Source organism: Mytilus trossulus, chromosome 7 (assembly GCF_036588685.1).
Source record: "Mytilus trossulus isolate FHL-02 chromosome 7, PNRI_Mtr1.1.1.hap1, whole genome shotgun sequence".
NCBI classification, from domain to species: Eukaryota; Metazoa; Mollusca; class Bivalvia; order Mytilida; family Mytilidae; genus Mytilus; species Mytilus trossulus.
In genome coordinates this window covers 24,946,381-24,961,125 of record NC_086379.1, presented here as the reverse complement: position 1 = coordinate 24,961,125, position 14,745 = coordinate 24,946,381, and the positions used below count along the sequence as shown (strand labels likewise).

The window sequence follows — 14,745 nt, the reverse complement described above, 5'->3', positions numbered from 1 at the left end:
TATGCATTACTATAAAGTATAAGTTTCATTTATAAATAACACCGAAATAATACACAATCATAAAAGCAGTTTATCAACACATATACTTTTACGACGTGTATTGCCATTATTTTAATTCACACTATACTTATTTCCTCATCAAACTGCAGGTAATCCAGATAAAATAGATTGTCCAATGGAATTTATACTATGTCTGTCCCGAAAAACAACTGGCGTAGACCCCAGAGAGTATAACTATCACCCAGTTCAAGTGGATACAAACGATTCAACAATACATTTTACAATATGGCCTGACAGAGAGGGAGATAGGTTTAAAGTGTTTTTAAAGTATGAGGACTACCCAAATGCAACCTTCTATGACCACACTACCATCATACCTCATGACAAGGACGCTTTTCAGCATATTGATCCAGATAAGTATCCCGAGAAAAGAAGATATCTACAGCATACATACTTCCCTCCTCAGCATTTAACTAAGCTGAATGGAACATATAGAGTTGCTATCAAGTTACATGGTAAGGCTTAAATATTGCTTACTAGACTGGATGATTGACATCGCTAACGTCTTGTATGTTCCTTTCATTAATTTGGTTAGGCAATAAAGTATATAGTTTTTATAATTGTTTGTTTATTCATTTAAAGATATGATTTTTATAAAAGATGATACCAATAGGTTGGTCTACAAATGTCGTTTCATATTTTAAAATTTTAAAATAATAAGAACTTTATTGACTGTCCCTCTGGTATCTTTCGTCCCTCTTTTATGATATCATAGATGTATTAACATATGGACCTATTGTACAAATCTTTTCGCGTTTGATACGTTTATAGAACTATGATCTTCGTGTATGTCAGAGATCAAACTATGTAAGGTTAATATTCGATATATAAAAAATGAAAATAAGCTAGCAAACAATTTCATAGGTCAACATAGATAGATAGTGGCAACCTTAAGATAAATTCGATTACATAATTAGTAAATTGATGTTTGAAAAAAAGGAATTTAAATTTTGAAAATTAGATTACCGAAGTACAATCTATTGGGCAGAAAATACCTTCAGGGACTTAAAGTCCACCACCAGCAGCAGATAGAAACATTAGCTTTGATCATTTCGAAACGCATTGAAAGTGAATCGTGAACAAAAGGAGCAGTCAAAATGCTTTAGTTTTGTTTATCTTCACCTCTATTAAACAACTACTTTTATCATTATTGTGTGCTGCATCTTTTTGTCCTACCGACTTGATCGTGAATACTTTCATAGAAACCTATCTCACCTCGCAATGGAGATGACAACTATTGCAGTTAAATAAATCATTGATGGTATTACAGTTTGTTTTGACTGTTTTTATATGTGGATGCACCTATTTATGAATACCTCTAATGTTGGTTGGACTTTTAATTATTGAGTCTGTCCTGTTGATTATTTCAAAAAAGTAATTTCGGTTCCAAGTTAACAAATGTAATCTGCGAAATAAAGTGTCTCACAGCGGTATACTACTGTTGCCTTTATTTAATTGGTATGAAATTTGGTTTCCAAATAAAAAAATAAAATGTCTGAGAAATTTGATTTGATTGTTTGTGATGAGATTTTAATCCTTGACTTTGAGATAGGATATTTGTTATTATAATGTTTAGTATATATACTATTGCTGTTATGTGATTATTGATTTGAAGGCATTAATTCATATGTTTCTTTTTCTTTAAATAAGAAAAGACAACTGTAAATTTTGAGGAGACCAAAGTTTGTCTGAACTACTCTACACAGTTGATGATATCCGGATGTAAATTCTGGAGTGAAGAAGATCAAACATACAAAGGAGATGGTCTTTTGGTAATGTTTCTGTTTTATATATTAAACAGTTTGACTAATTTCTTTTTGAACATTTTAAATTGTAGTCTTCGTTTTAAATACAAATGTAACTATATAAACGTTTGTAGAGAATGATAACATTTTAACAATCAAAACGTTCAGTGATGGAACAGTTTAGATTCATCGTTTACTGAAAAATATTTTTTACAAATGGCTATTCGTTCGGAAATCAATGATATGGTGATCTTTTCTAGTCATCTGAACTTGTCCACAGTAAAAAATGAATAGACCTTTTAAAAAATCATGTTATTCATTAAGTGATTAGTTCCTCTTTATTTCTGGTTACATAAGTGCCTTCATTTGTGTGATACACGTTTGAAATGCAAATTTATTCATGACTATATACGGCAAACCTTGTTATTTTCACAACTGTACATGACATTTAAATTTTTGTTTTCAATGAAGTAATACATGTTTAGCTTGAATTTCAAAGACATATTTTTCTTGTTATAATACTTTAACCTATTGGTATACAAAAATCATAAGAACTTGCAACTGATCTAACTTATACTGAATGCACAAAAGCTTCATTCATATGTGTTCATTTAAAACTATTTCTCAAATCTAAAAAAGGTAGTACATGTGTAACTGTTTCATTACAAATATGCTTTGCCTATATGCATATTTTTATAAGGCTGATTATTTATACTATCAGATAATTTGATAAATGAAAACTGCATTAAAATGTGATTTAGTGTTGGAATTTTTACGATTCAATTATTGTAGGTTTCCAATGAAACAACAATCTGGAAGACAAAGTGTTTATCAACCCATCTTACATCTTTTGGTGGTGACTTCGCTGTACCACCTAATACAATTGACTTTAGCAATGTTTGGGCTAAATTTGATTTGACCAGCAATGCTGCCGTATTCTCAACAGTTATTGCACTAATAGGTATATACATCATTGGTATTATTTGGGCACAACATATGGATAAGAAGGATCTTTTAAAAGTAAGTTCATTTTACTCTATTATCGAAATATATCAGACTTAAACATCTTGTAGCGTTCATAGCCTCCAAATATGAATATTACAATATACTCCTTTTCCTAAAAATTTTACAAGGTTGAATTAAAGGAAGACTGTAGTATATTTTAAGGATTACACGAGACTTTAAAATCGCATAAAACTATTCAGTTTGAAGCTTATATTTATGATCCAGTCAAACTGCAATGATTTCTAGAACACTTTATTTTAAAATTAAATGTTTATTTCCATTCATGGTCTTGTCATTTTTTAACTCTAAAACGCCAGTTAAATTATTGTTACAGTTGACAACAGGTAAGACACCAATATTTTAAATTTTGTTACCAGTACCTAATGAATGATATTTTTCACAGTGGGGAGCGACACCTTTGGAAGACAACCTTCCTACTGACAATTATCACTACCAGGTAACAGTTCAAACTGGAATGAAAAAGAAATCTGGAACCTCCTCTAAGATTAGTTTTGTAATGTCTGGAGAAACAAACGACTCTGGAGCTAGAAGACTTTATGATGGACACAGAAAGGTACTAATGACTATTAAGAAACCTCATGCGATTAAATTCAAATTACAATTTTTCAAATTACGTTAAGAAAGTTAGAGCATTCTTATTGTTATGATCGAAGTTAATCTTTTAGATTAACGAACAGTAACAACGTATTTTTTCATTATCCGATACTATTATTTAAATAGATATAAAGAATTCACGTAAATTCAAATTAACACAATAAATATTTAAAATTTTATATTTATTTACAGATTCTACCCACTGGAAGTATATTGAATTACATTCTAAGTGTTGAACGATGTTTAGGTCCATTATCATTTCTCCGAATATGGCATGACAATAGTGGAAAAGGAAAGATGAGATCTTGGAAACTGGACCAAATACAGGTGTCAGATATACAAACCGGGGAAAGGTAGGAAAACGTTTAATGTGTTTCTAAGACATGGTAAATTATCCTTTCAAAGATATTTCACTCTCCTTAGATTGAAAAACATATTCGTTTAACCATATTTTATCGGATAACAAACAATTATCTTGATTACATACTGTGTTAGAAAATCAAAAAGAGAAATAATTTCTTTTACTTTATTCAACATTTAATTGTTATTTGTTATTGTTATTCTAAAGTTTTTTTCCGCATTTAAACTATCACAGGATATTACCTTATGCCTTCAATCAGAACCTGCGATATAATTTTATACCTGCGCCATAAAACTTTTTTTTTCTGAGTAAAAAAATATTCTCAGAATTAATTATTTTTCTCAGCTAAGAATGAGAACTTTTTTATCCGCCATAAAAAAATATTCTCAACGTTGAGAATATTCTCAGCTGAGTAATTTTTTTCTCAGTTGAGAATTTTTTTCTCAGTGATGTAAGCGGTAAAATAGATGTTTGAAAACTAAAAAGAGTACCAAACTTCGCAAAAATGCAGGTTTTATCTCTTTATCAACAATGTAAAACATAACAAAAATCAATGATGGATGTAATGACAAGTAACGTTAGCATTTTGTAAGCATTGGTAAATGGACATTGCGCGCTTTGTAAGCATCTGTAAATGGGCAGAAACTGAGAAAGTCACAGGATATATTAAAAGTCACAAATACTTTGTGGACAATTGTTTGAAATAAAAGACAAAGATCTCAAAATATTTAAGTTATTTACCCGTAGCTTATATTGTTATAAATATATATAACTATTTAATGAGTTTCAGTTTTTTAAATTTTTTATAAAGATTATGTCTCTGTTAAAACATTACACATTAAGACATAATAGTGGTATTCCTTAATTATATGTCTCTGATTATACCATAATTTATTCCAAATTATTTCAGTCTGGAAAACTAGACAAAGTTGAAAACTGCATAGATTTGTTAAGCATGTAATATGTGTGGAATGGTCTATTATAAATAAACACCTAGTTTTGAAGATAATTTCTACATCCAACAGATTTATATCGGTGCCAATTTTTTTTTTTTTATTTTCATACAACTTCTGTCTAAGATCTATACACTTTTTAATGATGACGATTAATTAATAATGGCGAAATCTTCGATATTTTATCTCCTTGGATTGTAATATGCGTTGACTTTTATGTGAAGGGTGCTTTCTTTCACGTCCGCACTTCTATCGAGTATGGCATGCCAAATAAACATTAAGACGGATCAATACCATACATTATGAATTCAGACGACACATTTGAAGACACTATGTGACATTTTTTAGTTAATTGTTTATAACTTTTTTTTCTCAGATCTATAAACAAACAAAAAAACAAAACACAACAAAACACCAACAAACCGGATATTTTTATAATATGAAAGCAAGTAAATAATTGTAATCAATATTCAAGATACATGTATGTAACTTTTAATATAAATTTGATACAGAATTTAAAACGATTTAATAACTAATCAAGTAGTCATAAAAATTGCTCAGCAAGCAGCATAATGAGGTGAATATCATATTGCACAGGAATCAATGAACAAACAGGCCAAACAGAGGGGAAATTATTTTACATCTTTGTAATAATTTGGATATCTAAGATAATAAACAGTAGAAATGGTAACATTAGGTATATTTGATACATATATTTGGTTTGTAGATATAAAGTACCAATATTGCAATATTATTAAGGTACCATGCAGTAGTAAATGTAAATTGTAAAAAGTAGATATAAGAGAGATTAATCTAAAAAGAAAGAAAAAAACCGACCACCTAGACTATATTTTATCCTTGATAGGCCCAACTGTCTAACGTAATATCAATTATTGTCTATATCTCAAATACTTTGGGGAATATTAAAATACATTTAACATTTATTGCGTGTGGTAGTAAAGTAAAAAGATATATGTACCTCAAAAAAATTCAAATACAATGGTTTCCGTTCTAGAATATCAGTCAAATAGCCCTAACCAAAAAAAGGTTTCGCTCAAATATCCGCGATGCCCTTTAAAATGTGGGTAATTTCTTAAAACAAAGGAGCAGTGAAGCTGTTTCACACTAGAATAAAAAAGTCTTTCAATCTTTTCTTAAATTCATAGTATCATATAACTGTAAGTACTTTTTTTCTTTTGTTTTAGCAACAGTTTGATTGAATAATTTAAATCAATCAACAAATTATTAACTTTGGAAAAAAGCCTGAAACCTCAATTTTTACAGCTTTTGACAAAATTGAGTAATTATTCTACAAAATATATGAAAAAGACGACGTTAACCAAACAAAACTTTTGGACTGAATAAATATGTGAATTCTCTTTTTGGATACAACTTGGTTTGTGTAGAATAGTGACGTTCTTCAATTTTTTTTTTTTTTTTATCAACAATTGTAATTTTATATCAAATACCCTAAATAGCAACATTTAAGATTTTTTTATACTTAAGTATGCTCTTGGCCATACTCAAATATTTAAGAATATTCTTAACTTTGAGTAAAAAAAATCTCAGATTTTTTTTATGGCGGTGTATTTTGCTGAGAATAAAAAAATTGAGAAAATTCTCAGGCTGAGTAGAAAAACTTTACTTAAATAGTTTTATGGCGCCGGGGCCTGGAGAAGACAAGATATGTCAGTAAATTTTTCAAATAGATAAGCTTGCCGTTATTAATCATTTTTCCATCAAGTAATTTCAATTAATTAAATCAGAATTTATGTTTGCAGATACTTCTTTTTGTGTGACCGTTGGTTAGCTGTAGAAGAGGACGATGGTATGGTAGATAGGATAATACCTGTTGCTGGACGGGAGGACTTAGCTGCATTCAAACATCTCTTTACCTCATCTATCAGAAAGAAACTGACTAGTGACCATCTGTGGTTTTCAATATTTTCTCGACCAACAAGAAGTAATTTCACACGCGTCCATCGTATATCCTGCTGTATGTCTCTATTATTTATGACCATGATATCAAATGCCATGTTTTTCAAGTCAGAAGAAAACGGAACGCAATCAAATGCCATGACAATAGGACCAGTTTCCTTTACTCTACAACAGGCAAGTTTTAAAACAATAAGTTTTTAACTGAACCCTTTTTAAAACTTTGCTTGAATATATCTTGTTAATGCGACTGTCATCCAAGTGAGAGGTTAAGCTAGCTTTAAAATCAGCTTTTATCAACTTTTTTCTACTTAAGAAAATGCCTGTACAAAGTCAGGAATAGTTGTTATTCATTCGTTTGATGTGTTTGAGCTTTTAATTTTGCCATTTGAGTAGTGACTATCCCTTTGAATTTTACTCGAAGTTCAGCGTTTTTGTGATTTTACTTGTAACATTTTATAATAATTACGGTATTCATTTGATAAAAAAAATGTGCCAGTTACAATTATGATGCACTTAGTTTTGACTTAATTATAGGTTATTTGTCTATTTTAAAGTAGACCAAGACAACATATTCAATAATTCAGACTTACTTTAACTGTCCATAACATAGATATAGAATTAGGATGATTGTCTTTAAAACTACCTCCCCATCTTACTCATTTTAAAAACAGAATTTACCATGTTAGGTTAGTTTTATAAAAAAAATCATATTTCATTTAATAATATTTCGAGTTGAAGATGAAATTTAATGTATGTTCAGATTTATTTTTATCATATTTCAGGTTTTTGTGAGTTTTGTAAGTACCATGATTGTTCTTCCTGTTAACTTAATTATAATCACGTTCTTCCGCCGTTGTCGTCCAAAGAAAAACGCCATTATGCAAATTAATCAACAGATGCCAAAACGCGGGAAATGGAAGAATGTAACTAATACTTCACAGATCTGGGGTAATGCACCAAAAAGGAGTAAATGGCAAAAGTTCAAAGATTCAATAGAAAATATAACTAACTTTCACCAAAGATCGAAATACAATGCTCAGGACATCGATCCTGAAGAAGAAGACAAACCAATGCCAAAAATTGTAGGAATGCCGGAAGAAAAACAAGCAAAAAAGAAAAAGAAGCCAGGAACCTTTCCTCATTGGTGCATCTATATTGCGTATGTATGTAAGTACCTATTTATTCAAAATATTGCAATTCAGTTTATTCAGAGAAAAGTTGAAATTTCTTACGTACTTGTGTTCTGATTTTTAGAAATTAGAAGATACAAAGAAAATAATTTTAACACGATTATTTTGTGATATTACTTTTTAAATACCATTTTCAAAAAAGAAAAAAAAAGAAACATAGTAAAAAAATTAAGTGAAAATTGAGCAATACACAAGCACCCTAACAGGGGTGAATGTAGATGCACAAGAACAAAATTGAATATAAACTAGAAGAAGCTGAACACAACAAGTAATGTATTCCATCAGAGATTTCACTTCTATGATTAATGGTTACAACCTAATGGTGATTAAAATTCGATGCACTTTCTAAATCTGGTATAGTTTTTTTTTGTAGTCTTATTATTTGGTTTCCATAATTGTTCATGTTTTCATTGTTTATAGTACATGAAGCACATACATTTTCGCAAAGTATTATACTTTTGACATGTTTGATGTATAACTCGTTTGTAAATGTTTATCTATTCTTGTGAATAAGTGACAAATGTCATGCAGCACAATTATAGTTTAGATTATATGAAAGGTAAATAATTTTGTATAGAATATATAAGTCAGAATATTGTTCTGATTGTTTTTGTTTAATTTCAGTAACTGTGATGAGTATGATAGTACCAGGATTTTTTACTATATTGTACAGTATGGAATGGGGACCAGAGAAGGCAAATGAATGGCTTACTACGTTCATCATGTCATTTTTTCAGTCAGTGATTGTAGTCCAACCACTCAAGGTATTTTATTAGAAAGAATATTGCACGTTCTGAAACTTCGAATTCAGATCAGATGGATGATCAATTCACTAAAAGAGTCATATTCAAATGTTTTGTTGAACTATTGGTAAGCTGGTTTTTATGCCCCATTTATGGGCATTATGATTTCTGGTCTGTGCGTCCGTCTGTCCCACTTCATGTTCAAGTTTTTGGTCGAGGTAGTTTTTGATGAAGTTGAAGTCCAATCAATTTGATTACTTTAGCTGTATTTGGCAACAATTTTAGGAATTTTGGTCTTCAATGCTCTTCAACTTCGTACTTTATTTGGCCTTTTTAACTTTTTTGGATTCGAGTGTCACTGATGAGTCTTATGTAGACGAAACGCGCGTCTGGTGTATATACAAAATTTAGTCCTGGTATCTATGATGAGTTTATTTGAAACTTAGTACACATGCACTCTACGATATGATCTTTCTAATTTTAATGCCAATTAAGAAAAATTTCCCCATTTTCACGGTCCACTGAATATAGAAAATGATAAGGACATCCGTGTACTACGGAAACATTCTTGTCTTAAATGATTTTGCCGATATTATGATCAATCTTCCAAAGTTACAATACGGAGATAGAATCGTTGAACATCCCAAATGACTTTAAAATTCTCACACTCTCAATACACTGTTTTTGTTTGACCTATTTACATAACTATCATATTGCAGTTTATGGTTTTGGTTGCCTTCATAGCATGGTGACCTATTACATGAATTTTGTATTGAAGGTTGTGGTTTTGGTTGCCTTCATAGCATGGTGACCTATTACATGAATTTTGTATTGAAGGTTATGGTTTTGGTTGCCTTCATAGCATGGTGACCTATTACATGAATTTTGTATTGAAGGTTATGGTTTTGGTTGCCTTCATAGCATGTATAGTGAAAAAACCCGACATTGACGAAGAGGACGGTGCTTCAGAAGATATAAACAATGTTATCGCAGCCCATGATGAAGAAATGTTACATAAAGATCACGAAGAACTAGATGGTATTGCTATATTCCTTTTTTTGTTTAGATCTTACAAAAATGGCATTCTAAATAAGTGAAATTATAATGAAATTTATACTTCACTATTTCGTTCTGCCTGAAATGACCTCTAATTATTGGTACTATATTTAAGTTATTGATTGCACTGACCAAAATATGGCTTAACCAAATAAAAATAAGAAGCCTTGGTATGAGAGGTAATGAGATAAAGCTCCATCCAAGTCACAATGTGTAAAAATCAAACATTTATAGGTCAAGCCTTCAACACGGAGACATGGATCATACCAAACAGCTATTTATACTGAACAATATCAAATTTATAAATGCCGCACCTTGTTTTCAGGTATTTAGATTGTGGTTTTACAATCAAAATAAAAAGATAATTGTTTTTTCAGCAATTGTAGCAAAAAGAAAACTAGCGAATGAAGACTGTAAGCCAATCGACATGGAAGCATTGAACAAAGCTAGAGAGAACCGAATGATGGAGATCAAGATGGAAACACTGTTAAGGGAGATTGCTATCTATTTATTATTTGTTCTCGTTCTTTTTTTCCTGTCATACCAACAGAGGGATTCATTTTCATACCAGATGGCTGCAAATCTTAGAAATTATTTCGATAACGGATTTACATCGGTAATTATTCAGTAATTCTTTTAATTTGCAGCCGACTTACTATTAATGTTTGTTTGGGGCACACATTGTTATCAATAAATTGATATAAAGCTAAGTGGAAAGGGATTAATGTCAGTTGTAATAACTTGTTTCCCAATCCACTGTAAATAAATTGTTTAAAATGATATAGTAGAATTTTATGTCACTACCATACAAGTGAGCAGTTTAGCTAGCTAGAAACCATTTTGAATCAACCATTTTCTACGTAAGGAAATATGACAGTTATTTTTCCCATTCGTTTGAGCTTTTGATTTTGCCATTTGAAAAGTGACTTTTCGTTTAGAATTTTACTTGGAGTTATTATTGTTGATTTAAATTTTTTTCTTGGTCAAGTATGCATAAAACTTTCATTTTCACATTTTTGTCCTTCATTGTATTTTAAAAACTTATCTACCTTGACGTCCAGAATCACTTGTTGCAGAATGTTTTGCTGGCTGGTCCTTATTATTTCCGGAAGATAATATGTTTGTCATTACTAATCCAAGGTTTTTGCATTAATTGATTTTATTATCTGTTTGATAACATAGAAAATCTTGATATTTTGGTTTTTATTATAACACATCACAGATAACTACAACCGAAGGATATTGGAAATGGATGGATAAAAAGCTTATTCCAGCAATGTATGCCTCGCATTACGCCAATGGCACTGAAATAATACAGTGGTGGGATAAGAGGTGTACAGCAGATATGGTTTCTCGTAGGGTTGGTATACCGCGACTTCGACAGCTTCGAATAAAGCCAGGTAAAGATTGGTCAAGTACTTATTACTAAAAAGTAATTCCCTTTTTTTATCTCCCGTTTCTCCTTTATAAATAATATTTCAATAAAAATCACAAATTTTGCTCGCACATGTTTATTGAATGCAGTATTTATCCTCAGACATATGGTACTCGATTATATTATTTTAAAGTTTCAGCAGCCCTTAATTTTATTTACTAAGATTTCATCAATTCATTTATTGGAAAATAAAATACATATGCACATTTATGAAACAGTTGACCTAGTATGTTAAAAAGTCATTTGAATATTGGAAGAAGATCGTGGAAAATTATAATTATCAGTCAAATTGTTTCCCCGAAGTGCTAATTTATTAACCCCAAACAATGTTTGAATAATTGTCAAAAGTAGACATATGGGATATAAAGCATGGTTGCATATGTATTACAAATAAAACAAATTCGTAAAACAAACGGGGATAACAGCTATAAATTAGCATTATGGAAATTTGATGGTTTTTCGGAGATAAAATGTTTGTCATTGATGTACATTAAAAACCAAAATGGATGTGAATGTCTTGCTTTATGATTAAAACATATTGCTGCTGGCCCGCTAGATCTTATTCAATGTGAAATAATGTTCTTATATTTTCATCTTGATGTCATCATTTTGTTAAAAAATGGAGTTAACTATGTACAGTAATTTTGTGCTGGAAGAGATGTTGTTTTGTTATGAAAAATGTCATTTCGATTGTTAACTGAATGTTATGTTGCAGATACATGTTCGGTAAATCAGCGGTTAGATAGTCTAATTAACCACTGTAGAAACGAGTACGGATGGACCGACGATGACGCTAAAGATTATCTTCCTGGATGGGTGAAGCCTCATATAAGTAACCTCTCAGCCGTTGAGGAGTCAAAAACACCTTGGGTTTACAGAAGTTCTTTTGAATTAGCTAATGCTCCGTATCTTGGAGAAATATCAACGTATAAAGGTGGTGGATATGTGGCAATGTTTGAAAGAAATGTTGAAAGAACTAACGAACTTATTGAACATTTACGGAAAGAGGTTTGGTTAGACGTCTATACAAGAGGAGTTTTTCTGGAGTTCACTGTGTATAATCCCAATCTAAATTTATTTGGTTCGATGATAATGTTAGTAGAATTCATGCAATCAGGTGGTGCTGTAACCAGAATGGAGTTTAAGGTAAAAAATCTATATAGATATATAATTCTAGCACAGTGAGTTACTTTTATTAATGTTTATACTGAAGAGTAAACTTAATTGATGTATGTACTATCAATCAAAATACACATGGTTTTTTTATTTTTATTTATAGAAATATTATTCTTGCATATTTCTGCAGTTAATGCTCAATTTTTTTTTGAAAGCACAAATTACACCCAAAAGAGGGCCAAAGGCATGACAATTACATGCAATAAAAACAATATAATGCATGACATTAAAATTTACATATAGAATAAAATAAACCAAAACATTAAACACAATTAAAAGATTAGGTAGCACCTCATGTTACCATTGATATTCAAAGAGACCTATAATTTTGTAAGCCAGACGCCCGTTTCCTATACAAAATACTCGTTAGGGACGCTCAAATTAAAAAAAAATGAAATGCCAAATAGGTACGAAATGGAAGAGCATGGGAACCCAAAATTCAGGGCGGTAAAGTTTGAAAAGCATCGATGACAAAAAATCCAAAAGGCTTAACTGCAAAAGCATCGATGAACCAAATTTCCGAGTTGTTTGGCAAAATACAGATATGATAATCTGCGTGAAGTAGAAAATATTCAGTATGTCGAATAATTTAAAGTTATGTAAACAATTAATTATACATATGATTTTATTTCAATAAAAATAAACAAATATAATGTTATCTTCCAACAGATTTTTAGACTGTTGAGCTATATCGGAGGCATGGGAGTTGTTGTTATGCTATTTGAAGTTTTGTACGCTTGTTTCACACTGTACTTCTTTGTCCACTTCGTGAAGAAACTAAAGAAGGAGAGAAAGAAGTATTTCAATTCGTTCTGGAACAAATTAGAGTTTGCTTTAATGCTGTTTTGTGTTACTGTGATAGCTATGTATGCTTTAAAACACATTTTGACGTCTGTTGCAATGAACGCTTTGAAAGACAGAGAGCGAGGTACGTATATTGGTTAACAACAAATGGTTTAATTTTAACAAATCAAAGTTTTTTAAAATCTAGATTTAGTTTGTATTTCGGAAGACAACCATGTAAACAGTCTTAAAAACAAAACTTTTGACTTATTGGACTCAGGCAGGGACGAAAGATAGCATAGGGACAGCCACCCTCATAGATAAAAAAAAATATGATTACGCCATGGCCAAAAATGGAAAAATACAAACAGACAAATAATAGTACACAAAACATAACATAGAAAACAAAAGACAAAATAAAACCAACCCCACCAAAAACTGGGGGTGATCTCATGTTCTCCGTAAGGGTAAGCAGATTGTGCTCTACATGTGGCACCCGTGGTGTTACTTATTTTATTACAAATCCGGTAAATAGTCAAATTCGGTAGATCACATTCGGGTAAAGTTTGGGAACATAGGTTTTGTGGTCTTCAAATCTCAGAATTTGATAAGGTAAATGCAAACAGTCAGGTAACAAACATAAAATGAGGGAAGTTGCACTAATCTCAAACGGAACCAGGCCCATTCGGAAATAGAGTAAACACATCCTGCTATTCACGCATTATCTGCGAAGAAAAACGATACTCGGACAGAATATTACAATCTGTAGTTAATGTTGTCAGCGAGTTGACACACAAACATTTCATATCAATGCGTGGTGATGACCGTTAACAGTGGGAGTGTCATTTTCATTTGTTTTTCGTGAAAAATAAGACAATAGTAGTATACCGCAGTTCAAAAGTCAGAACTCGATTTCCCTGAAACAAATCCGGGTCACAAATAAAAACGAGGAAAACACATCAACAAAATGGGAAAACAACGAAACAATAGAAACACTTAGCTGCTACCAACACAAACGACAACATATATTTTGAGACGAACTATGCTGAAATCCTGACTTGGACAAAAATAAATGGTTGTTTGCACCTGTTTTTATTGGTAGCCAAACCTCCTGCTTATGAAGCAATGTTAAAACCCACTAAAACGACAATATTACGTGACAGAAACACATACAAAAGAACGCAGAAACCCATAGTACAGAGAAATACACAAATACATAATTTAATATTACATTACAACATGTAACCCACAGAATGAAAACGGACACCCCCATTAGATTTACGATAGTACACAGTAATAAAATTATGAACTGTACGTTACATGAATGTATGAACACCACATAATGTGACGTCATAAAAATGGCTCTGTTGGAGCTTTTTTCTTCCTGATGGAGCCCACTCCTATAAAAAGTAAATTAAAAAAAATACTGAACTCCGAAGAAAATTAAAAACGGAAAGTCCCTAATCAAATGGCAAAATCAAATGATAAATAAAGGCAACAGTAGTATACTGCTGTTCGAAATTCATAAATCGATTGAGAAAAAAACATATTCGGATTTCAAACTAAATCTGAGGGAAACACATAAAATATTAGAGGAGTACTACGACACAACAGAAACACAACATTAAAATGCAACACACAGAAACGAACTATAATATAACAATGGCCTTTTTCCTGACTTGGTA

At 31.1% G+C, this 14,745-nt stretch overlaps 1 protein-coding gene across 1 annotated transcript in view; it reads left to right on the top strand.

Annotated features, from left to right (window-relative positions):
- The window catches only part of LOC134726291 (uncharacterized), a 28,089-nt gene that overhangs the window by 11,418 nt on the left and 1,926 nt on the right, over positions 1–14,745 (top strand). Inside the window, exons 12-24 of the mRNA XM_063590691.1 lie at positions 150–515; positions 1,711–1,832; positions 2,598–2,825; positions 3,214–3,384; positions 3,618–3,778; positions 6,521–6,851; positions 7,460–7,844; positions 8,492–8,631; positions 9,507–9,648; positions 10,044–10,282; positions 10,889–11,066; positions 11,817–12,247; positions 12,947–13,205. Coding sequence (XP_063446761.1) covers positions 150–515; positions 1,711–1,832; positions 2,598–2,825; positions 3,214–3,384; positions 3,618–3,778; positions 6,521–6,851; positions 7,460–7,844; positions 8,492–8,631; positions 9,507–9,648; positions 10,044–10,282; positions 10,889–11,066; positions 11,817–12,247; positions 12,947–13,205 — 3,153 coding nt within the window. The remainder of the gene's footprint in view (positions 1–149; positions 516–1,710; positions 1,833–2,597; positions 2,826–3,213; positions 3,385–3,617; positions 3,779–6,520; positions 6,852–7,459; positions 7,845–8,491; positions 8,632–9,506; positions 9,649–10,043; positions 10,283–10,888; positions 11,067–11,816; positions 12,248–12,946; positions 13,206–14,745) is intronic.